The sequence below is a fragment of the Lates calcarifer genome, linkage group LG16_LG22, assembly GCF_001640805.2.
Source record: "Lates calcarifer isolate ASB-BC8 linkage group LG16_LG22, TLL_Latcal_v3, whole genome shotgun sequence".
Lineage (NCBI taxonomy): Eukaryota > Metazoa > Chordata > Actinopteri > Centropomidae > Lates > Lates calcarifer.
In genome coordinates, this window is record NC_066848.1 from 7,675,307 (window position 1) to 7,699,893 (window position 24,587).

The 24,587-nt window shown below is 41.6% G+C and overlaps 1 protein-coding gene across 5 annotated transcripts; it reads left to right on the plus strand.

Moving 5' to 3' along the window:
* Nucleotides 1-7: 7 nt before the first annotated feature.
* On the plus strand, nt 8-23,267 carry ldb1a (LIM domain binding 1a). 5 transcript variants are annotated; one of them, XM_018684241.2, is made up of 15 exons: nt 8-165; nt 1,187-1,327; nt 1,712-2,202; nt 3,385-3,461; nt 6,601-6,701; nt 16,101-16,203; nt 16,561-16,605; nt 16,850-16,925; nt 18,331-18,433; nt 18,586-18,758; nt 18,850-18,972; nt 19,068-19,145; nt 19,276-19,399; nt 19,586-19,734; nt 20,783-21,744. In XM_018684241.2, exons 5-15 carry the CDS (start codon nt 6,674-6,676, stop codon nt 21,005-21,007), a joined length of 1,227 nt encoding a protein of 408 aa, XP_018539757.1. In that variant the 5' UTR covers nt 8-165; nt 1,187-1,327; nt 1,712-2,202; nt 3,385-3,461; nt 6,601-6,673; the 3' UTR covers nt 21,008-21,744. The 5 variants fall into 5 exon arrangements, with proteins under 5 accessions (XP_018539757.1, XP_018539759.1, XP_018539761.1 ...); XM_018684243.2 differs by having other exon boundaries at nt 19,586-19,728; XM_018684245.2 differs by having other exon boundaries at nt 11-165; nt 21,675-23,267.
* The last annotated feature ends 1,320 nt before the right edge of the window (nt 23,268-24,587 follow it).

Here is a 24,587-nt window from a genome sequence, read left to right on the forward strand (position 1 = left end):
CTTTTTTTTTAATCTACGCTGCAAAATGAAGAAGACAAAAAAATACCAAGGCACAATACTCAATATATGCAGTCGTTTTTTAACACAGACTATTTTACTACTTCTTAACTTAGTCATAGTGGTAACAGTGACTGAAACAACTGACTGTCCACTGAACACATGCAGGTAGGTTACAATATGTGGTAAACACGACTGGATACAATCATAAAGGAAACAATGTTAGCTTCTTTCATCAGCTTTTTTCGACAGGAAAGCTTCAAATTTGTTAACTATTAAGGTCATTCAACTCATTAAACAAATTCAAAACAGGTCCCAGCTTTTCAAATGTAAAAAAAAAAATTCTGCTCTTTTCAGTGTCGTTGTTTTACCTCACTGTGAATGGAGTACTGTTGGGAGTTGGACTACGTGTTGTGTCATTTTGAACTCTGGGAACTTTGGACATTTTTACAGTTTTTTTCTTTACATTTTATCAACTATGTGTTGATTAAAGATTAATCAATTAATTTAAGAAATAGTGGATTAACTGATTATGTTAGTTGCAGCCCTAATGTGAATTTCAGTTCTGCAGCTGACATCATGTAATAGTGAAGGTGTATGTGGATTAATCACATTGCAATCTGTACAATTAATTTCTTATCAATGTTCTAATTGTTTGCAATAGCAGTGGTAGTATAATAGTTATATAATAAACCTTCAGGGTAGTTTAAGTGGGGATTATATGTATCATTCTGTGGATTCTGGTAACATTAAAAGGAACACACAGTATGGAAAACATGTCTCACACTCTACAACAACAACAACACTGCACAAACACTCAATGTTATGGATAATTTCTTTTCTTCAGAAAATCTACCATGTGTTCCCCATCACATGGTTTAGGGGTTGAAATGACCTAAATAAAACAATTCGATTTGATGTTTACAGTCTCTGCTTTTCTTCTCAAGACAATGTTTTGTAAAAGTTTTCATCTAATTGATAAGATGTGATTAAAAATATCTAAAAACTAAGTAAAATAAGTAGGAGAATCACTGGATAGAGAACTCATAAAACACAAGAACAGGTAAAGATCAAGAATCTTTATTATCTTAGAAAATGTTTTGATTATAATTTTTAGAACAAGTTAATCGGCAGTGCCTATGCTATTACGTGGTTCTTTTCAATCTGTCTGGCATCTCTGCTCCCACAGGTTTAGTCTAATTGCTTGCACTTTCAATGACTGTGAAAACAAGGAAGCAAAGAGGGCTCTCCAGGACTGGAGGACTCTTATGTTGGTCTTTGGATGAGAAACACATCATTTCTGTGACGATTGTTTCCCCTTCAGGCGGAGGTTAATTTTGCATCATAGTTAATTCACACATCACGTCTTACACAACAAATTTGTTAACGTGGCAGATTTTTTTAACTGTTTGTTTCAGACTGCATTCCTTCTGTGCAGTTAATACACAAACGGTTTTCATGCCAATGCCTTATTTGGTTGATAGATAGGTGGATACTAGATAATGACTTACTGTGTTAGTTTTCTGACTGCATGAACTATCCTGCAATTGTCACTTTTGACCCCAGTGGGTGCTGTTCAGCAAATGCTCTACAGTCTTTCTTCAGTATTTTGCCTATGCAAAGACACTTTTATTTTAAAAGATGATGGCTTAAAGTCATTATTCTTGGAGCACACTGTTCCCTGAAAATTAATATGACATCCTTTGTTTTCCAGGATTCAGTGGATGGCTGGAGAAAGATCAAGGTGGCCTGAGACAGAGGCTACAGTCTCTCCCTGTATACGTGCACCTATTATCACATAACCAAAGTCCCATACCTGTTTTCAGGTTTAGACCTATACCTATGTAGTATAACACTAAGCCTTTAGAGTCAGCCACATACAAAATTAAATGTGCACAAGGGAATATCACTATGAAAACATTCATCACTCTCTGAGGACAAAACATCACACAGAGAGGAAAATTTGTTTTCCCTCATAGCTGGGGAGGTAAATTAAACATAGAACAGTGGTGGATCTGTTTGCTAGCACATGAAGGAAAGGTATGGCGAGTGAACAAGAAGACAGGCTGTGAAACACAGAGGTGGGGATTAAATTGGGTCAAATACAAAAGTGGGGGTGATGTGTTCCTCATTAGGATCAGCACTGCATGGCACAGAAAAGCCATAGGCAATTCCCATTGTCCCACAGGCAGAAATGGATTTGAGGTGAGCCCACACACAGACACATGCACTGTGGTCTTCCATTGTGGTTTACCACTTTGTCTGTGTCTCTATTTTACATTTGTCATTTATTGTCTGCTTTGTGAAGAACAAAACCACAGTGTTCCTCCACTGTCATTTGTAAAGTTTAAAAATCTTTCAGCATTCTCTAACAGCTTTCTCGCTGTGGCACAGCTCCTCAGTAAACTCATGCGTGCACTATGGTGAATTTGAGAAAGCATCCTTGTTGCCAAGCAGTCACAGAACAACAGACGCACCAGGTTACAGACCCACTGCAGTGTAGTTTTGTGTCTGCTTGCTGTATGTTTCTGGCATCAATCCAGGAATCCCTAAGGCAGCAATTATGAGTCTCACTGATCAGTCGTGTCCCTTGCTGCATTTCCTTTGAATTTCCTATGAAGAACAAGAACATTTTAGTTATGTGCCACTGCGTATAACAGTAATAAAAAAACAAAAATGTAATGTTAGTTTAGCAGCTTGGTTTGCCAACAAATGTAGGGTGAGTAGTTTGATTCCCTGCTTCTCTTGTTAACATGCTGAAGTATCCTTGAGGCACAAACAGTCTGCCTCGCATTACCTCTCATTACCTGTCATGTCCTAAAGAATCCACCGCTGCTCATATTTCCTCCACATCCCCCCACCCCCCACCCCCCTCTCAGTATATCAGAGGCTGTGGACTGTACATCTGTGGGAGCTGAAAGTCTTACGAGCTTGTCTGTGTGTGAGAGAAACAGAGAAAGAGAGGAACACCACTGTGCCCCAACACACTCTCTAACTGCTACCTACCGCTGCTCTGCCGTTGCCATGGATACAGTGCCCTCTCTCCCCCTCTCTCCTCTCTCTCGATGGGTATGGAGGGATGGGGCTGGAGAGGAGAGGAGTAGAGGAGAGAAGAGGAGAAGTGGCTCTGGCTGCTGCCTCTGCGTCATATTCATACCAGTGCAGCTGAGAGCTGCCCCCCCGCCCCACCCTCCTCCCCCTCCTCTTTCTCCTCTTCCACCTTCACCTCCTTCCTCCCTTCCTTCCCTCCTTCCTTCCTTCTCATCATCCAATTTGCACACAGCTAGATCCCCCCTCCATTTGTGTCTCCTATCTGCATCTGCTCATCACACTCTCCCTCTCTCTCTCCCTCCCTCTCTCTCCCTCTCTCTCTCTCTGCTGGCCCAGCTTGGTTTCCTCTGCGTGGCTGACCCAGGCGGACTTTTCCGAGCGAGCGTGGGCGCAGAGGAAAGAGGAAGACAAAGGTAAGCGTTGAGATGGAGGTTGTTTAAGAGTGCCTGTGTGTGTGAGGGAGAGTGTGGAGAAAAGAAAAGAAAAGGAGGGGGGGGGGCAGCTGCAAGACAAAAGACTGAGAGGTAAGCATTGATGGCATGACCTCACCTGAGATAACAAGTATGCCACCAGGAGCGTTTTAAACATTTTGTCGGGAATTTAGGGAAAAGAGGGTTGTCAGCGCATGTGAGCAAGTGTTTGTCTGCTGTCAGAGGACAACATACTAAGAGTGTATTAGTGCGTGAGTAGATGTGTGCCTCAGTAAGCCACGCACTCGGTGCATCTGTGTGCAGGCACTTTGCTGTCTGTCACATAGTGTTATGGAACTGCTGCTGCTGAGTGTTCCCACAGTGGAGAGAAGGAAATGAACGGAGGGGGAACTTCATTATTCTCAGGGAGTGTTTTTGAGCGATGTGTGGATGTGTTGACAGAGTGGGAATCTCTGTATCTGCAAGAGTAGGAGAGTGAGAGGAAAGAGAGAGAGAGAGAGCGAGCATGCCTGACAGTGCAGTCAGCGGTGAAGTGCTCAGCTTCAAAGCCTAATCGCTCCTGGAAACAGAAGCCATTTCCCAAATCACATTCGCGCACCCCTCCTCTATTTCCTCTCTCTCGCTTTTATCTCCTCTTTTCCTCTCTCTTGTCGGGGATGCCTCTCTCCATCTCTCCTATCTGCCTTTGTTTGGAGTTGTCCATTTTACAGTAGCAGAACCTTGTGTAAATGTCAAACCTGCAGATCGCGACCTACCAGGCACACAAAGGACCAAACGGTGACAGAATAGCAGTGAGATGAGAGCGCTCAGAAAAGAGACAGACCTTGTTGAAGCAGACAGAGACAAAAAAGTGCGTGTGTGAAGGGGAAATGAAAAGAGGGGGGAAGAAGACAAGTTAGGGGAAAAGACGAGGAGGCCCGCAGGGTTGTTCATTGTGTCTCGGTCCTCAGAGCAGTGTCTGACACCGTTTATGACATTTAACTGTGATGCCTCTGCCAGTGCGCTGGTGTGTGGGGAATGTGCCTGTCAGCTTTCGTTTCAGTGGAGACAGTTGTTTGTCTTTTATTCGGATATTGGTTGTGAGTGACAGACAACACAGATCTGAGGGTTATTAAGCTGGGCTTCAGCTCACATGGGAGGGCGGCTTTAGTGCAGGGGATATATGGATATACTAGACCAGTGGTTCTTTTTTTGTTGTTGTTTGTTTGGTGTACCCTCCACGGCCTTGTCAGATGAACCAAGGTAGCCCTTCATTGACACAATCCATCATATTTCAGGAACATCTGTCATGTTAAAATATGTGAGTTTGAACTGATTTTCAACCAAATGATATTTAACACTATTAATTATCTTAAAGTGGATGTTTTTTTTAATGTTTGTACAGTTGAGCAGTTGTCAAGTTTCCATTCATATGACCACCTGACTGACAGAGGGTATATGTAATTTTGTCTGTTTATCCAGTACTTTTATAGATAATTATAACTATTTATTCACTACTTTTAGTTTTTCCAACATTTTTCATTTTCTTTCAGCAATCTATTTCAACAGTCATCTCATATTTTCTAGACTATTTGAACTATTTATTCATTATTTAGGCTTTTTCACCATTTACCATCCCATTTGCCATCTGTTTTAACCATTATCCATCAGTTTTAGCAATCTTTTTTAACCTTTTATTCATTAGTTAACTGTGTTTTCATTACTTTTTAGTGTTTGTTCTGTTTTAACTGTTTAGACTTGTTGCCCGCTTGCTAAGTAGACTCTCACTTGCAACATGCAGAATTCAATTTATGACTATATGTCACATTTCTTGAACTACTCGACAATCTTCTCAAGTACCACTACACTACACTGCACTGTATATGTATCTTTCTTGCTGTCATTTCAGGCTGAAGTTGTATTATTTCTTTTTCTTGTACTCACACAGTCACAATAACTCAGTGATACAGTTCAGCCTGTTATCCGTCTGACAGGATCAGGTACTCGAGCAACAGAGACGTCCAGCTCACGGGAGTCAGTTATGTCCTTGTGTGTTTGTGTAGTGAAGTGTGAGATTATGAGATTATTGGCTCGGAGAAGAGAACAGGCATGCTCGCGCCAAGAGAAGTTATGGGATGAATGGGAAGGGAAACCAGAGACGTGGACAAGGGAAAGGAAATTAAATAAAATCACGTCAGGACACATGAAGCTGCAGCAAGGTCAGGGTAATATCAACAGGGTGAGGAGATTAAATTGACAGAGTGAAGTAGGATTAAAAAGCAAGAAAAGAGCAGAAAAGATAGAGAGAGGGTGCAGAGGCTGCGGGGCAAACAGTCTATAGTCAAGTCAGACTGTTTACATGCAGCTCGTTGTCAGTTGCGAGCGTGTGCACATTTGTACGTGCGCGCTATCCCTGCCTCCCATGGGTCTCCAGTGTCCCTGCGCTCCAGGTGGGCTTTGCATTTTTAATCGATACTGTCTGTAGTGATTAACACCAGTTTTCTCTCTGCAGCAGAAAAAAAGAAGGAAGGAGTGAGAGAGGGAGACAGAAAGAGAGATGGAAATCTGTCATACATGAGGCAGGGTGTGTGTGTGTGTGTGTGTGTGTGTGTGTGTGCATGTGTGTTTGTTTGGCAGTAATGACCCTCTGCCTCTGGGCTCCTACTGAGTATGTTTATCTCCCACAGCAGCAACGGGCAAAAATAGACGATGCATCACTGCCACACACACAGACACACACACACACACACACACACACACACACACACACACACACACACACACACACACAGCTCAACACACACATAGACACACACCTTGTGCATTTTCTCTTTTTCCTCTCCTTTGCTCTAATTGCCTCCCTCCTGCATTCTTCCTCTCTCACATACACATGCACCCCGACTCCCTTCCATATTACTTACTCCAATCTCACATACGGTTAAGGCTCTTTCTTCCTATTTCACCCCTCTCTCATTTTCCCTCCCACTTGTGTTGCAATATGCCTATTAATGATGCAGCTACAGCACCACTGCCAACTTCCTGCCTCTGACAGAGAGAGAGGAGTGTAGTTGTGGTGTACATGCCCTGCTTTGTACCACTCCCTCTTATCTCTCCACCCCCCTGTCTGTGTTGTTTTCCTCAGAGCTGGCCCATGCGAGCAGCGTGTGGACTGAGTGCAGCTGTTTCGTTCAGAGCAGAGCCCAACATGTGAGAAGATGTCTGTTGGAGGTTGTGCTTGTCCCGGTGAGTGCCCACTCTCTGTCTCTCTCTCACTCTCTCTCTCTTTCTCTCTCTCCCTCTGTCTCTCTTCTCTCTCTTTCCTCCTCCGTCTCTGTGCTCAGTGGTGCTGTCAGAAAGATGACTTACGTAAAAAGTGCTGCAAAGCCGCCTAGGGCCAGCGTCAAGCTGTGTGAGTTTGTGTGCACATGCATGTGTGTGATGGTGAAGCCATGCTACACTTTCAACACATGTCCTAAAACAAGGTTATAGACTGAGGCTACCACACTTTTAGAATTGAGTTGTTCAGCAGACCCTCTCAGTCACGCTAGCTTGCTGTGCAGCAGATCAATGGCTCTTTGAGTTTTGCCACATACAGAGGCACTGAGATATCAATAAGTACTTCACTTGCTGACTCTTTTCACTCTTTTTGACTCTTTTTCTCCGCTTTATCCGGCCACTAGCGGTCTGCTTCTTTATTATTCATGCTCTTATATGTCTAGAGGAGCTGGTAAAAATGACGGCTTACTGTCCCTGCAAATGTTTTTCATGTTTGTCCCATGGATCAGAAATGAATGAGGCAAAATGGTTTCAAGCTGGTCTCTCTTGATGAGTTTAAACCATTAATGAGGGTACTTAAGAAGATTTAACTAAGAGTTGAATTTGCTTGGAGTTAAGCTGCTGTTTGGATATTAGACAGCTTGTTGTCATTGTGACTTTGCATTTTGCATTCCTGCATATTTTCATTTTTTACACAGTTGTTACTCTTGGCTCAGCTTTTCCTGGGATCAAGATTCTTGATCTCTTGAGCTTTAAGTAAAGATTAATAAAGTATGATTTACTGCCATTGTTAATGCATTCAGTATCCTGCTACTGTATCGGACCAAAAGGAAGAAAATCGAGTGCTGTCGGAGTCTGTCTGCACATGTCAGTCTTTGGCAAGCAAAATGTTTTGGCAGTTTTTTATCAAGGAGATCTTATAATCCGTTCTCTCCCATAGAGCGTTTGGTCCTTTGTGACTTTGGAGCAATTTCTCTTTAACAGTACCCCAGTGAGAGCAGGCAGGATACAGAGACTGTTGCCTTGCGCACAGTGAAAAGCCTTACAGCGCCAGGGGACGGGCTCTGCGCAGCACAAGGGAGCAAGTAACAGACAGAAATTGAATCGTAGCATCTGCTCGGGGGGATCTCAGAGAGGGCAGATTGAATTAGGGTGTCAGTATCATTTTAATGGGGCTGCTCTGATTCATTGGTAGTCAGCTATCAGATGGAATAATATTAGAGAGGCCTCCACTTGATGTTCTCTTCTCAGATCATTCCTCAGTCTCTCCTGTAGTTTTCCAGTATCTCTGCCTCCTTCGCTCCCTCTGTTGACAGACTTTATTGTGGAGCAGAAACTTTTAATGACATCCACATGTTTTTGAAGGATGTACCAAGAAAAGAGGTTCACCAGCAAGATCTGTCATGTGCATGTTGTGCAGCGACACTCAAAGACACACAAAGGTTTACACATGTAAGCACGCGTGCAAATGCACACCATGCATATATACACTTGCACACACACACACGTACACCTTTGTGAGGATCTTGCTTGGACATGTTTAGGCTGGTGGATCTCTCAGATAATTGCAGAGCAACATTGATCAACACTGGTTTGCAGTTACACTCTCCCTCGCTGTGCGTGCGCTGTAAATCATTATATTTGAAGGCTGGTTTGTTTACATTCTTGTACGATGGTGGATGGAAGATCCTCCCCATCCTTTGTGTGTGTTTCTGCTTGGGAAAAACAAATCCTCTCTTATTCTAACATCACTTTCTCTTTTCACCTGGTCGTCTTTGTTTTGTTGTCGGGTAAGAATATTACTGAATAAAGGACTGGGGACTGAGTATTTTTGAGCGTCTGAATACATGTGGGAGAATGTGAGCCATAATAATAAGGAACAGACTTCTCCTGTCTGCTTCATTGACAACCCTGTGACATCTTGCTGTTGTTGTGACTTTGCTGTGAATCAGCCTTTTTAAGGCTTTGTTCCCCACATGAAGGAGATCCATCCTAACACAGTGGAGCCAATCACATCCTTTGTTCAGACTAAATGGTAAAAATAGATTGCCTGTGAGCTGAAGATACCCCCCCCCCCTCCATTTTCACATGCACCCACTCAACCATACACTCCCCTCTGCTCACCACTCTCTCCGTCTCTCACCCATCTCATTCTAACCCTCCTCCCTCCTATTTCTGCCTTCCTCATCTCACTCTTTCCCCTTCTTCCTCTTTCGCTCTCTCCCTCTCTGTCACTCCCTCATCCGTCGCTCACTGCCTTTTGCAGTAACAGTGGTGTTACCTCATGCAGAAAGTCACATGGCTCCTGATTGGAGAAAAGTGACTTAAAGCAGAGCCAAAATGGCAGCCAAACGGCCAGGGCTTTTTTTGATTACCGTTACACAACAGCATGACTCTGCCTCAGCTTTATCTCACTGCAGTGAAAGCCTGTGGCTCTCTTTCCTTTCCTCCTCAATTCTTCACTTCTCCTCTTCTCCTCCTCTCTCTTCACTAGTCAGTCTCTCAGATCTTGTTAGCTAGATCAAAATGGCTGTGTGTGCAGAGGCAGAGAGAAAGAAGGAATGCGTGGGAGACAGAGATGCTCGGGAGTCAGAGAGACTGAGGGGGGGGCAGAGTGGAGACGAGCTGTAGTGATGTCACATCTGCTGCAGGCCGACAGGATGGCAGAGGAAAGCTGGCATGTGCCACACAGCAAAGAGGAGGAGGGGGGAGGATTGGGAGAAAACTAAATGCGTGGGAAGGGGAAAAAAGGATTTTCTTTCAAAGCACACCTTTATTTGTAAGAGATGTACAAGTTGCTGGATCTTTAAACATGAAAGCAGGTCTGATACTGAAATAGAGAGTGCTCACACTGAAACAGCTGTGCTGAAGACAAAAGGTGTGAGGACAGTCGCAGAGTTGTTTGAAAGGTGTGTGCTGTGCTTCTGTGCCACCAGTGTATGTGGGACCAGTACTATTTAAAGCTCAGGATGGTTGTATTAATACAGCATACAAACTCATCAATTGACTTTATATATGTATCTTGAATTACCAGCCTGTTTGAGCTACTCGTTGCTGTCAAAGTTGAGCTGTGCAAACAAGCCATGAATGTCACCCAGAAGATTTGATAAAGTGTATGCAAATCAAAGCAAATGTTGACATTTTGTGGCTGTGACTTCTGCCATAAAACAGGATTTATATTTTGCTGCCAGTGATTCTGGACAGTAAAGTCAGACAAAACTGAAATTCAGAGCACTTGAGTAATTGATGCCAGCAGGTGGAGGAGGTTAATTTTTTTGGAATTAGCAACCGACTCATTGGGCTCAGAGAATTTGTGTTTGAGATGTGGGATTTAAAAAAAAAAACATTATTTGAATGTAGGGCATCATGTTTTGGATTAGATAAAAAATATTTTACAATATTCTGGTAAAATCAAGTGCTGTGTCATCGTTGTTTCATTATTCATTATCTGTGGAGCGGCTCCAACATTAGGCTCTAAATATCGTCACTACAGTCTGTCTCTGTTGTTTAGTTTAAGAAGAAAGATTAAAACTAAGTTGTGCAGTATTATAAGAGTACAGGTGTTTATTTTATGGTGGGTCACATTATAGAGGTTTTGGAGAAACATTTTTTCAGGACATGTCATTTTGTTCCCTGGATGTCAGCACATGAGAAGCCATAGAAATGACTGTTTTTTAAATGGGGTTCACTACCCAACCCCACAGTTTAAACTGCATCAGATCCTATCTGTCAACAACAATCCTCTGTAGTGCACGTTAGGGATTGGCTGATCAGTGACCTTTATCATTGCAAATGTTCACAACATCAACCGTCAACATTCAGACACTAGCTTTCTTTTGTTATCCTTCAATTTATCTTCAACACATGCTGTTTAACTTCCTCCTGTCAAGCCACAATAGCATCCTCTGGGTGCAGTCTGTGTATGTTCTGTCTGCTGCTGTGTTGCTATCATTACCAGTCATGTGTCGCAACAGTTTCCCTGACAGGTTTGTGCTTCCACTGTGGCGTCTAGAAAAGCAGCAACAGGAGTCTGAACATCCTGATCACCAGCGCTCTTTTCACATTTTCTCAATGCACCTTCTCCCTCTCTCTGTCATAAGTCTGCATACAGACACATTGTGTCTGAGGGTTTTGGAAAATGTTTTCAAAGCATCTTTACATATAGCCAGTATATGGCACATGTGAAGTCACTTTACCTCTGTTTTATCAAGGTCAGGTTCTTTAAGTGTAAAAATGATCTAACTGTGCTGACATTTGAGTAATGAACCAAATAATTAAAAATCAGATCCTTTTTCAATTTTGTCTGCATTAGAGACCACATTATTATTTTATGACAAGAACGCTTTACAGTCCAACTCTGCATAAAGTAGCACATATAAAGTGGTGGTAGGAGCTAGAGCTCTATAAATACAAGAGGATACATCAGATCTTGTGTAGTACAAGACCAGTTTTCCGGTGACTAAAATAGGACTTAGTTCCTTGTGTATGTGACTGCCATATTCTAGTTCTGCCATTAGTGTTATCACTGCCTGCCAGCCCTGCTTGCCAGGTACTCAGTGTATATGTGTACTAAATGTGACTGTTACTGAATACAGATGAAATAGGATTCAGTTCTCAAAGCTGAAACACTGTCACAGCAATGCATGAAATGTCCCATATTTTGTGCCATATTATCCACACTACATGTTGGTCCATCTTTATTAGTTTTATGTAATTAATAAATGGCAGACTAAATTCAGATGTCTCAGTCTTGAATATAGACAATATTTTTATTGATTGTTCTAATCATGGAAAAGGCAAATAAAAACTAAAGAAATAACTACATGATAAAAACATGTGTTACGTTAGTTGTAACTAGTGTATAGCATAAACTCCTGGATAAAGGTCATGATTGTATTCTTTACTCTCTTCTGAAGCATGAGGAAGATGTTTGCAGCATTTGCCAGCAGAGGGAGATGCTGTTCTATCACGTCTTTTTGTGTCAGTCCATCAACACTGAATAGGCAGCAGACAGGGGATTGACTGTTCTCAACAAGAGATCTTAGATCTGGGCCTATGTTTCAGCAAAAGGCTTTAGTGTCTTTTATTCTCCCTGTAACTGTTAAATAATTTATTTTTGCTGTCATAACTTCAAGGACAACTCACTTGATTGCTTTACCAAGAAAGAGATTTTGAGTTGCATTGTTTTCCAAAATTTAACCAAGTGATGCAAGGTGTTCATTTTAATGGCAGTGTCTCCTCCAATCTGAACACTGACCACAAGCTGAAGCTGATACTGTATATCTCTACTTACTGCCTGACGTGGGGTTTATGCAGGAAGAGTGAATGGTGTCAATGAAATGCATTGCTTTACCTCTCCCATCTGCACTCCTGGCTTATATCATTCCACAAACTGACTGGTGACTCAAGTGAAAGCCTAAACAAAATTGAGCTTTAAATGCACTTTGAGACCACTTCAGATATATTGCTTGTAAACATTAGAGTGCTTATTGATTAAAACTGAGGCTGCAGATTATACCCTTACATAATCTAGGGCTATGTCAGGCTCAAGACTGTGGTCTAAAGGATTTGAGCAATCCGCCAAAGTCAGTAATTTTTCAAAGTTGGCTTGAATTAAACAGCTTATATGGGTAACTAGCCATTGTCACACATTTACTGAACAGTATAAACAGAACATCTGAGACACACTCCATGGACACTGTAAAAAGACAAAATAAGACTGAATGTTATTTATCCTGAAGGAAGTACCTCAAAGTTATAACTGATTCCAGCCTGGGTGATGACTGAAGATCATTTCATGTCTCAGGAACATCACATCTAATGCAGACTTAGACCTGTGCAAGCTGGAGAACAAGACAGTCATGTAAATGGGCCTTGCAGGTCTCAGTTTCTATTAATTGGATATTTAATGTCATCTGGTAAAATTCTCTAAAGGGCTTCATGTTTAGATTTATGGCAGTCTCATTCCCTCCTAGCAGACACGGGTGGGGTCCAACTATATTATACACTGACATTTTAAAGACTGTATTTATCACATGTTGTAAATCTCAGAGCAAAGTGATAGTTTGAATCTATGGGCATCATGTCTGTCTAATAATAAAAAACCCCTAAGGGCTACCTTAATAAAACTCCACTGACTTGCCAGTTGGTCACTAAGTACAAACTTGCACTGCATATCCTGTTCAAACTCACCAAACTTTCTAAACTATACTGAGCATCCCAAATTGTCCACAAATACCTAATATATGTTAGCATTATAAGTGTTCTTCCGTTTCATAGAATGGTGCAGTGACAAAAACATAAATCTAGTTGGTTTTGACTATTTGACAGTGAAACATTATAGCTTCAATGGAGAGTTGGAACAAGCTAAAACACAGAAGAGTGAAAGGCTGTTATAGGCTACTGTAAAATAATATCATTTTGTCCATCAACAGGGGGAAGGACAAACTCTATGTGTGTTAAGGGGTGAAATATACTGATTAGCTGACAACTGTTTCTCACAGTTGGGACCCACCTTGTATCCCTCTGAGGGTCACTGCTGCACCCATGGGCTCTGGACAAGTCAAACTGGGGGGCCTTGTCAGGGAGGCAGGACCGTGTTTGTCCCAGTCTGTGCGTCGGGATGGGCGGAGGAGCCTGGAGGAGGCGGGGCCTTTGTTTGTTCGTGTCTCGGCTGGCAGGAACAAAGGGTCCTGTAGTAGTAGTAGATAGGTAGCACCGACCCCCCTCAAACAAATGACATTTAAAACATATAGTTGGGGCTTGCAAATTGACAGGAACCGGGGGAACTAGTGGGAGCATTTTACTTGCCGCCGCTTGCCGTCTTGTTTGGGATCGCAGGGCTGCATTGTCAGCGGTCGGCGCTGGAGCTTTCCCCCATCCAGCCTCTCCGGCTAGCAGCGAGGCTAGCTGGCTAGAAACACCGAGCGGAGGTGTTGAGCAACACCGCGTTTCGGTGGACCTTTCTCTGCAGGTAACTCCAACTTACAGCCGCACTACCATAGCAGCACCGCTGGTTCACAATTAACCGCTAAAAACTGGTCGTAAACAAGCAGGGGAAATAATAAGTGGACGGCGGTGATAATGGTAGTTTAGCAACTAGGTTAATAGCTTAGCAATGGCATCCGTCCTCTGCAAACGGTTAACAAATGCGGCCCTGAGTTTCAGCTTACGCCCGGTCCTGCATGGTGAAGTAAACACCGTCTTACTTTTAAATGTCAACGGTGCATACCCACACATCGAGCTTTAAGAAAATGACAAAAAAAGGACAGAAAGTATGTTGGGAGTGTTTGCACATTGCTCTGGATGTTTTATTGGCTGAGGGCCAGCCTCTGGATGCAGCTCTATTGTTCGCTATGAACAGTTTGGGCGGACTAAACTGCACCGGATTAATTTATCTAAAGTTAACCTTGGCTAGAGTGGTCATGCATCACGAGCTCTCATCTGATTTTAGGCAGGTTCTTATATGAAAGCTTGCTCACAGGCTGCAGCCAGACTCATTCATCTTAGGATACTTCCCAGAGCCTATTTTGCATTAAGATGTACTGTTTGGCCCGTAAAACTGTTATTATATACATGTTTCTAGACTGGGACCTACAATGTGTAGACATTGTGTAGTCAAAGCTGTTGACTGTTCCTTCTTTGGGGTATATGTTACTGTTTATTATAAGTGAGAATAATACGTATGTCAGCAGTTTTGCAGATTGCATGATTTAGAATATGTATGCATAATATGTTAGAGAAATTAAGAAGCATATTCTCATTATTTATTTATGTGACAACAAACTGATTATGGACAAATTTTATAGTGGAGGATTATTTGTTGCAGTGGAATTTGTGTTTTGTGCAATGTTCATTAGCATCAGACTGAACAAAGACTTATTTGGGGTTGAATGCTGTCTGGGGCTAATGGCTGGTGGTGTTATGGGGGTGGGTCTATAGGTCAGGGGTAATGCATAGAGAATCATTGTTGGGTGCTCCTGAGCAGGTTTACCTCCATAGTAATGGGGAGGAGAGGATGACCTGCCGTGACTCTCTTGGGTATACAGAAGCGAGGAAGAAAAGGGGTGAAAGTAAATTAAGGAGGGGTTGTAGTTGTTCAAGGAGCCAAGAAAGAGAGAGACTGATCAGAGTTCACATGGGCATACTTAACCCCAACTCATGCCTTTCTCACTCCGTTTGTATTTGTCTTGATTTAAACCAGCAACATTTGTGGAGTGGTCTGCCTGTGGGGCATCTATCAGCTCACCAAACATGATGTGAAAAGATTTTTAAAAATACTTCCTAGTTAGGTTTGACCCAGCTTTTAAGTGACTCATGTTGGGAGTCCATGTTTCCCTCCCTGACTGTTTTAATTTGCTACAATCTCCATTTCATATGCCAAGCTGACAGTGACTGACTCAATCACAACTTATGCAAAACAGCCAAAGTAACAATTTAACATTATGCTGCCTTCAGGTCCCCATTGGGAATATGTTATTTACAAGCAGGGCATGCATTAACATCATTATCAAGTGGACATATACAGAAACAGTCAGGATTTTCTATGATTGCAGTGTTTATAGTGCTTTGTCTATATCTGTTTATCCAATTCAAAATTTATCAAAACCACATATGTTAAATTCCCCTAGATCTCTTCATATTTGTCTGTATTTATGCTAAAAAAGTGGTTTAACTACAGTGTGATTATGATGGGTCAGTCTGGATCAAATTTCCTGTGGTTGTTTTTTCTCAAACATCTCAGTACACTATTGTCTGCTTGTGTATCAAATATCCTTGGTCAGACCTAATTACATGCAGTGGCTGTCTGTGTGAGGTCTCATTGAACAGTGATACAGAATAGATGTTTTCTCAGAGCCCCCGGATTGTTGCGTGAATGCTTTATCTAGGCAGACAAGGGTTAACAACAGCCGGGGTAGGGAGTGGGGGGATGGGTAGAAGAGGCAACTAGAGGGGGAGAAACACACATACACACAGTGCAAAGGAGCATGGTTACGATCACATGGGGCTGTATGCAGAGAAGTGTTCCCTATAATGTTACAGAACAAGAACACAAAGAAGATGACAGACCATCTCTTCTGCTTGCTCCCATTTCACTGATTGTTTTCTCAGATTTTCTGCAGGCTAATAAATATTGCTGTTTTTTCTCCTGACAATGATTTGTTTTCTTGTCCATTTACCAGATTGAAGATACATTAGATAATGAAAGCAGCAGGAAATTGTTTTGGCAGTGTGCTTTTATTTGAGTAAATTCATCCCGCATTAGATTGCTTAGATGATGCTATGATTTGAATGAGCTAAATCTAAATCTCCTCTAAATCTGTGCTCTCCCCCCCTCCTCCTCCCCTGCCCTGTGGTTGTGTGCAGGCTGTTCGTCAAAGTCATTCAAGCTGTACTCTCCTAAGGAGCCCCCCAACGGCGGCAGCTTTCCCCCCTTCCACCCAGGCGCTATGCTGGACAGAGATGTGGGGTAGGTCTGGGTTACACTGTCAGCACACGACATGTTCTGTCAAAATGAAAAAAATGTCTAGAACAAGGGCACCATTTACATTAATTCAGTCATTGATTCATGTAATGTGTCACTTTACTGATGTCTCCTTTTTGCTTGTTGTAAGCTTTAAGTCTTAATATTATGATTTATTGCCTTGACCTAGATATTTTTTACACAAGTATAACATGTCAGTTTTAGATGTTGACTAGTTTTATAAATAATGATCTGTTTGGATGTTTAATGGCTTACTATTTAACATGTTTCACGGCACATTTTTAAATATTTTGGTTTCATAAGAAATAGTTGCTGATTTTTAAAACAGTTTTTTCCTCATAGGCCTACACCCATGTACCCCCCGTCATACATGGAGCCTGGAATGGGGTGAGTACACTGATGCTTTAATAGTTCAGCATACAGTATAGTTGTGGTTTGGCCCAGTGGAAAAACAATTTATAAAAAGTTTATACTGGGAGCTCTCTATTCATGTTAAAAATGTAGGCATTAGATTTATCTGTAATTTGTTTGCAACTACTTTTGGCTCACACCGTTTATTTGCACTACGGGTGTGGAAAACTCACTGAGGCAGCTCAGGCTCTGGAATGCTGAATGCTGTTTTCCGTTTCAGGAGACCCACACCGTACGGGAACCAGACAGACTACAGGATATATGAGCTGAACAAAAGGCTACAGAATTGGACAGAGGTTAGAGTCACTTCATCACTTACACAGAGAGTAATAAGACCTCAGCACCAAACTGTTGCTGCACAAAAACACAGCATCCGTGCTGTTGTGATTACAGTCTGTAATACGTACTACATTCTGTGGTTTCTGTGAACTGCTTGCTGTTAACATGTTTACAGTTTTTGCCTCTGAGATGCTGTTTTCGTGTAGCTAACTATATTAGGGATTTTGTGGGAAATTAAGCTTGAGAACTCACTGACTTAATTTACATTCAGAGTCTAATAGGATTATATGATCAACTTGGCTAAAACGTAATTGGAGTGCCAACTGTTTATATGCCTGAGTGCGCAACTGAGTTGCTGCTATGAGCCATTCTTTTCTGACTGTCAGACTGCACACTACAACAAATACATGTACCATAACCTTTTGTATGTGAAGGATGTTAAGTACAGATATGTTTTCATTATAAAACACCTGATATTTGAATCATATTATACATTATTTAGAATGTTCACCCTCTCAATTTCAGTTTTGTTTGTTCTTCCCTGAACCAGCAAACATTTACTTTTAACCAAACACTTACCTTTTTAGGAAAAGTTCAGAACCACTAGCATGCTTCCGTGTGATCTGCACACTTTTTTGTTTTTTTCAGTCTACCATTGTATTGACCAGACTGTATGGAAAAAGTAGAAAGGTTTGAGGAAACAAGCATTTCTGCTTCTTCTTTTTGAGCACTTTCATTCATTATGTTTGTTTATTCATATTATGGAACTTCCTTACCTCTCTCTAGCAGACAAAACGCCTACTGTTTTTGATCATTAAGTACACTTACATGGAGCCTAATATTGTGATTATAAACTGTTTAAAACAGCTAAGAGAATGAAAATACTCTGTATAATTACTCCAATCAGAATAAACAGAATTAGACAGAAGTCAATTGAAATTGCAGTCGGTTGTAGAGGGACCTTCCTGCGTATGCCCCTTTGTTTTGATGTAATTGTGTGGGGATCTGTGTTTTTCCATTTCCCAAAAATGGCGGCTTCCAAGCTCAATGTATGACATATTCATCTCTTTCACTCATGTCACACAACTGTGCCAAACAGTATTAGATCACATTCCATGTAAACAGTTGATCCAAAATCTTTAATCAGAATGAAAAAACACATGCATGTAATATTGACATTTGACATTTACTCCTACCACGGCTCATTGTAAATTGACCCACTTAGATTGTTTTATTGAAGGTAACCTGAACCAGAACTGTTTCATATTAAAATGGAGAACATCTATTCTATGTCTTCTTCCTGTATTAGACTGTTTTCATTGTGAGTGTTACAGTAATTTTCACAATGACGGAACACAAAGTTTTATTTTCAGATTTCAAGGAATGAAAAACTGTGAGTAATGTTTCTTCCTTTGCTTTCAGGACTGTGATAATCTCTGGTGGGATGCCTTCACCACAGAGTTTTTTGAGGATGATGCCATGCTCACCATTACTTTCTGTCTGGAAGATGGACCCAAAAGATACAGTAGGATATTTTTTTATTTTAAAAAATAAAATAATAAAATTGAGTTTCAGGCATTTTCAGGTTCTTATTGTAAATGTCAAGTGAAACCCTATATAATAACAACATAATTATTGTGTATTGATTTTGATTCATCAACTAATTTTTGTCTGCAGCCATCGGCAGGACGTTGATTCCACGCTACTTTCGAAGTATTTTTGAAGGAGGCGCTACTGAGTTGTTTTATGTATTGAAGCATCCAAAGGAGTCCTTCCACAGTAACTTTGTGTCTCTGGACTGTGACCAGTGTACCATGGTGACCCAGAATGGCAAACCTATGTTTACACAGGTAAGGTTAATGTCGCACCAGATGAGCCTTTCCTCCTGTTGCTGGCATCATGACCTCTAACCTTTGATCTCTCTCTTGCCTTGTGGATAAGGTTTGTGTGGAGGGCCGTCTGTATCTAGAGTTCATGTTTGATGACATGATGAGGATCAAGACGTGGCACTTCAGCATCAGACAACACAGAGAGGTCCTACCAAGGAGCATTTTGGCTATGCATGTGAGTTCCAGACTCAAGAACACACACACATACTCACTCAAATGCACATCCTGTGCATGTAATTATTCATCTCACATTTTAACTTAATCATGCAGGATCCCCAGATGCTCGATCAGCTGGCTAAAAATATCACCAGATGTGGGCTGTCCAACTCAACGCTCAACTACCTCCGCGTAAGCACATTTCTTTTTGATTATGTTATTCTTTTTTTAATCAGTCAGTCAGTTCACCTCAACTATTCATGCAGCAAATTGCCAAGACTACTTCATATCGCCTTGGTTCCTCTTTTTATCATCCATAAAGCTATGTGTGATATTGGAGCCCATGCAAGAGTTGATGTCCAGACATAAGACCTACAGCTTGAGCCCCAGAGACTGCCTGAAGACCTGCCTCTTCCAAAAGTGGCAAAGAATGGTAGCCCCACCAGGTAACACACATCTTTTGATATTGCCAGTGACAGCAGTGTTGCCCTTACATTCATTAAGCTATGGAGTACCGACACACAAAGCCAGCTGCAGTTGAATGACTTATTTAAGAGGCTGAGAATCAACTGATTAATAGAGATTTAAATACTTGATCATGAAATGTATCATCTCTCTCTCTGTACTTGTAGCTGAGCCAGCCAGACAAGCTCCAAACAAGCGTCGGAAAAGGAAGGTATCCGGCGGAAGCACCGTGAGCTCCGGCGGAGGCAGCAACAACAACAGCAACAGCAAAAAGAAGAGTCCAGCCAACAGCTTTTCACTCTCCAGCCAGGTACCTGTAAGCATTACATCTACTTGACCTCTATCTGCACCTCCAAGATCAGCTGAGCAAGGCATGGGAGGATAAGACAGAGACTTGGGGTGGGGGGCTGGAAAGAAAGGCAAGGAGGTTATAAAGTTATTTGTGGGTGTAGTGGGTGGTAGCTGGGGGTGTTCTTGTGCCTAGTAGGAGTAGGTATAGCAGCAGATCAGGGTAGAGATGGCTCAGGGAGGCTTCTGGAGGTGGGGTTTGGATTCAGGTAGGGGTAGTGGGGGGTTAGGAGTTGATTAGTGTTCTACTGAGGTTTGTTAGATTTAGTTAGTAGATCCCCTCGTGTGAACCAGTGATGGGCAGTCCCTGGTCCTCTGGGGCCACAGGTTTATGGGTTTATATAGAGGGGGTACACGTGACCCAAGTAATAAGTAAGTAATGGTAACTATATTTTGGGGCCATGAGGTAGGGTTACCTTGCTCTGATTTCCAATGGGACAGTTTTTCTCTAAATCCGCTGTATCAACTTTGGTTTTAGAGTTATCACTAAGTTTATCAGAGCACATGATTCACACAGCACTGCTGTTTTTGCTTACTTGGTTGCTTGATTGAACGAATGAGACCCGAGGTGGAATGAAAACCCCCACTCCGTGATGCAGCACTCAAGGATCAGGGATGCCCACTGCTGGCCAGTAGGGAGGGCCCCTCGACCCTGGTTCTTGGAACAGGGGCAGGGAGTCAGGGCCACATGGACTACTGAACTGTCAGGGTAAATGCCCTGACAACACACTATCCTGTTGTGCTTGGGGTTCAAAATGAGAGGACACTAATATCTCAGGATTGTAACACGTAGGACCCTTTGGTTCCTAAAACGTAGCTTGAAGTATCAATTATATGCATTAATTAATTATAATCCATCCATCTGTAGATTTGGAATTGAACCCAGTTGAAATCGCACCTAGACCACAGGCAAAAAAAAAAAAACGTTAGTTACAACTCGTCCGAGCAGCCAGTCATTCCGCGCACACCCCTGTATTATGGGGATAATATGTACCGGCCCTTGCTGTCCCCTTTAGGACGTGATGATGGTGGGAGAACCCACTCTGATGGGAGGGGAGTTTGGTGACGAGGACGAGCGTCTGATCACGCGACTGGAGAACACGCAGTACGATGGGGCGAATGGCCTGGAGGATGAGGACAGTTTCAACAGCTCGCCTGCAATGGGGGCACACTCGCCCTGGAACAACAAGGCCCCTTCCAGTCAGGAGAGCAAGAACGACAACTCTCAGTCGTCTCAGTAGAGTGCTGAGGTCCCAACCAGCCCCTTTTTTCAATGCTTAAAAACCTACTGGGACACACCTGAGCCAACACGTTAGCGCGAGGAGTCAGGGAGGGTGGCCTCGAGCACTTGTGTTCAGTTAATTTTTGTTTGTTTTTTTTCCGTTATATTATTTTTAAGACAAAAGGAGAATGATTAGGGAAAGGGATGATAGCTGATGGACTGATTGAGCTCTATGCTGTCACATGAAGGACAGGGTCAGCAGAATCCCACTCTCGCTCCCTCACATTGTTGCACATGATCAGTGGTGCTCAGCCTTGGCCCTTTTGTGCTCGGCTCCAGCCAGTCCTCTTAGATGTGTGGTGAGGCTGGCGGGGTAGCGGTGTGTGCATGTGTGTTCACCCCCTATCATCGCTCACCACAGTGTTTGGGCCAAAGTTGGCGTGTCCTGATGTTTGAGTGCTCGCCACGGCGACCATGTCAGTGGGTTCTTGTTCCAACCTCGGGTCTCTCAGGCGTGCGTTTTCCTTGACGACGCACCTCGTTGTTTCTGTTGTGCTCATGTCACAGGGAAGAAATGCTTAGTTTTAATTTAACTTATTTTTTTGCAGGCTGCAGAAAACTGTGTGCACTCTTAGTATCAAAATTCAACGTTCGGTTTTTAAAAACTCAATTATTTGTTTTTGTAGGACCTGGTTGGAACAAAAACCTGTACAGTGCCGGAGCTTGAGGACCGGAGTTGAGAACCACTACGCTAAATCTTAAACACACACACACACACACACTCAACACACAAACACACACACACACACATATAAACATATACACACAAACACTGACACACCCAAATCAGTGCACACGCTAACACACATGCACGCACACACACTCAGCTACACCCTACAGCATAAAACATTGAGGTACTGGAGAGAGGTGGTACGCAGCATGTCTGGACCAGAACACCAGACACTACAGAAGTGTGTTTTCATTTTCTATGTTTTAGAATTGTTTTGAGTTTGTTTTTTTTTTTATTTTTGTAAACAATTTCTAAAAAATAAACAGACAAGCAAGCAAACAAAAACACCCCAGAATATTCTTTGCACTGTTTTCCACTATTAACTCCAATCTATTTTTCTTATGAATTGACGGTGTATTTTTTCTTTTCTATTATTGCTAATGTAAGAACTGTAAAACATCTGAAACCTGCAGTATATTAATGTATAAGTATTGCTGTTAGATCATTCTTATTGTGATGGTATTAACTTTCATGTATGTCTATGCTTGATATAATGTCATCCATCTGTGTCAGACATCATCACACTGTCATCAGGTCCATTGGCTTCAGTGCTAGAAAACAGGCTGGGGAGAACAAGGCTAATGTTTTAATACTGTGCTACATCTTGTTTGATGTGAGTTCAAAGCGGCACAGTGGTAACCAGTTTACCAACTAAATTTCCATCAAGCGCCTGGTTTGGATCTTTTGTCTTGTCATTGCAGAACTGTTTGCTTTGTCTCCAAATCTCTATCTGGGGGTCCTCTCTTCAGAGAACATAACAACAGAAAACTTCTCAAATTTGCTACTCAAAATATTTTAAAAAAACAAGTTTTGACAGGATTGTAAAATAAGAAAAAAAAGACTTTTGTATTAACTTAAGTTTCCCAGAAATGTTTTTAATCAAAATTAAGAAAGCTGCAGACCAAGGAGCTACATGTAAAGATTCTTTAGATATTGATTATACTGCGCTGTTTTATGTTTTATGAAGAATCATTTTGTTGGCTTTACTCCTCATGTTTGTGTCTGTGCTTGTATATTTTTAGCTAGTAATTTCTGTAAAAGTTATTCTATGTATTCCTCCCTAGAACTATGAGAAACTCAATCTAATGTAAAGAGATGAAAAGCCTCTTAAAAGTTTTTTTAAACGTGATTTTTAATGGTACAATCACTGATAAAAGAATTTTGCCCTCATTTTAGCAAACTGTATTTATTTTTCTATGTACTGACATTCTGTTTAGGTCCCACCCACCTGTACAATATTCATTATAATATATGGAGGAGTTTGTGGGGCTGCTGAGTCAGTTAATGCTAATAGAGGTCATTCCATTACTTTTGTTCTTTGACATGCGGCTCCCAGGTCATCCTGGCCTGTTTATTACAATGGTTCAGTATGTTCACAGTAAAGAGATATTTAATAGCCATTTTCTGCTGTTGTAGGTTTCTGGTCTATCTGAAAACTTGTCAGATGCACTGAAAACCAATAAATAATCACATTTAGAGAAAACGTTAACTTCTAAGTTGTCCTTTTTTTTTTGCAAAGTTGCTCAATTTTATGGTGAGTCATCATCTGCTGAAGAGCCTCGAGCTCTTCAGATGTTGGGAATGTACCAACAATGGCGCAACCTTTAGTGATGATTTAAAAAATTTACTTAAATCTTCAGTCACAAAATTTTAATGGTTTTGTTTTATATAGTATTTGATAGATGTTTTTAAGATACATCTAAAGTCTGTAACTGATAAGGGAAGAATGCTAATGTCAGTTTGTTATTAATGGAAAAATATGCTGATTGTTGACATAACTTCATATCCTGGATAAAAAGACTCATTGGACTTGACCTTTAGCTGTTGTGTCAGGGGTTCCTGTTTATGTAGATTCAATAAAATGGAAAATGTTGCCTAACATGGGCTTGAGCATCAGCCTGATCCCAGCTGACAGCTATTGGAAAGTTATTTGCGGACTCTCCCAGCAGAGGTCTCTTTGAGCCATTACAGACTGAGCAGCCTGTCAGAAATTCCTCCATCATTATATCTGGCAGAAATACTGTCTGTGAATCCACACTGAGTTGTAAGCTGTTGTGTTTAAATCCTTATTCATTGTCACTAGCACCCCTAGTCTACTTTTGTGGTTTACCAGTTCAGCAGGCTGACACAGAATTTAATCTGGGGGCAATTTATCAACCCTGTGTTTCCTAAACTGACATAATTTAGGGAACATAGGTGTTTGTGAGACAGATGAAATGGCAGTGCACCCACAGCTGGCTCTTGTAGCACCTCAGCATAGGGGTGATTTTATATCTCTATTTTTTTGCCAGGTTTCTGTCATTGATAATTCATGTATAAAGATGAATTTACACTGAAAAACTCTCACTGTTGTCTTTATTGGGCTCAGCTGTGATGACTCACTATAGAAAAATACTTAGCACTCTGGATCACACAGAACCAGAAAATAAGAAAATCACACAAAAACAGATCTAAAAATAAAAAACAGATCATTCACATTTTCTCCAGTAATTGTGGGAAAGCAATTATTGAAGTATGCTTTGGTAAATCTGACCTTAGTGAATGCTTAAAATCATCAGCAACAAGACAAGCTTTGTCTTGGCATGCAATATGTAGACAAGAACTGTGCCCACTGTAGTTTTTTGAATTTTCAAATTGAAACAAAGTTTGAAGTGGAATGTGAGCAAGACCCTGCAGCCCTTGTTTCCGAGTTAATAAAGAACAAATTGGTGAGGATACATTTCTTAGAGTGACCCATTTCTATCTGCCAGGTTTTTAAAAATAATTTTAAAAAAAGTTTAGAAGAAGGTAGCCATGATGGTTCGCAAGA

Bases quoted from the DNA above. Each gene is read 5' to 3' on its own strand.
- ldb1a (XM_018684241.2), top strand. From the start codon at position 6,674: ATGTCTGTTGGAGGTTGTGCTTGTCCCG. The intron at 18,434-18,585 runs GTAGGATATTTT...TTTTGTCTGCAG, and splicing joins AGATGGACCCAAAAGATACA to CCATCGGCAGGACGTTGATT. The intron at 19,400-19,585 runs GTAACACACATC...CTGTACTTGTAG, and splicing joins AAGAATGGTAGCCCCACCAG to CTGAGCCAGCCAGACAAGCT.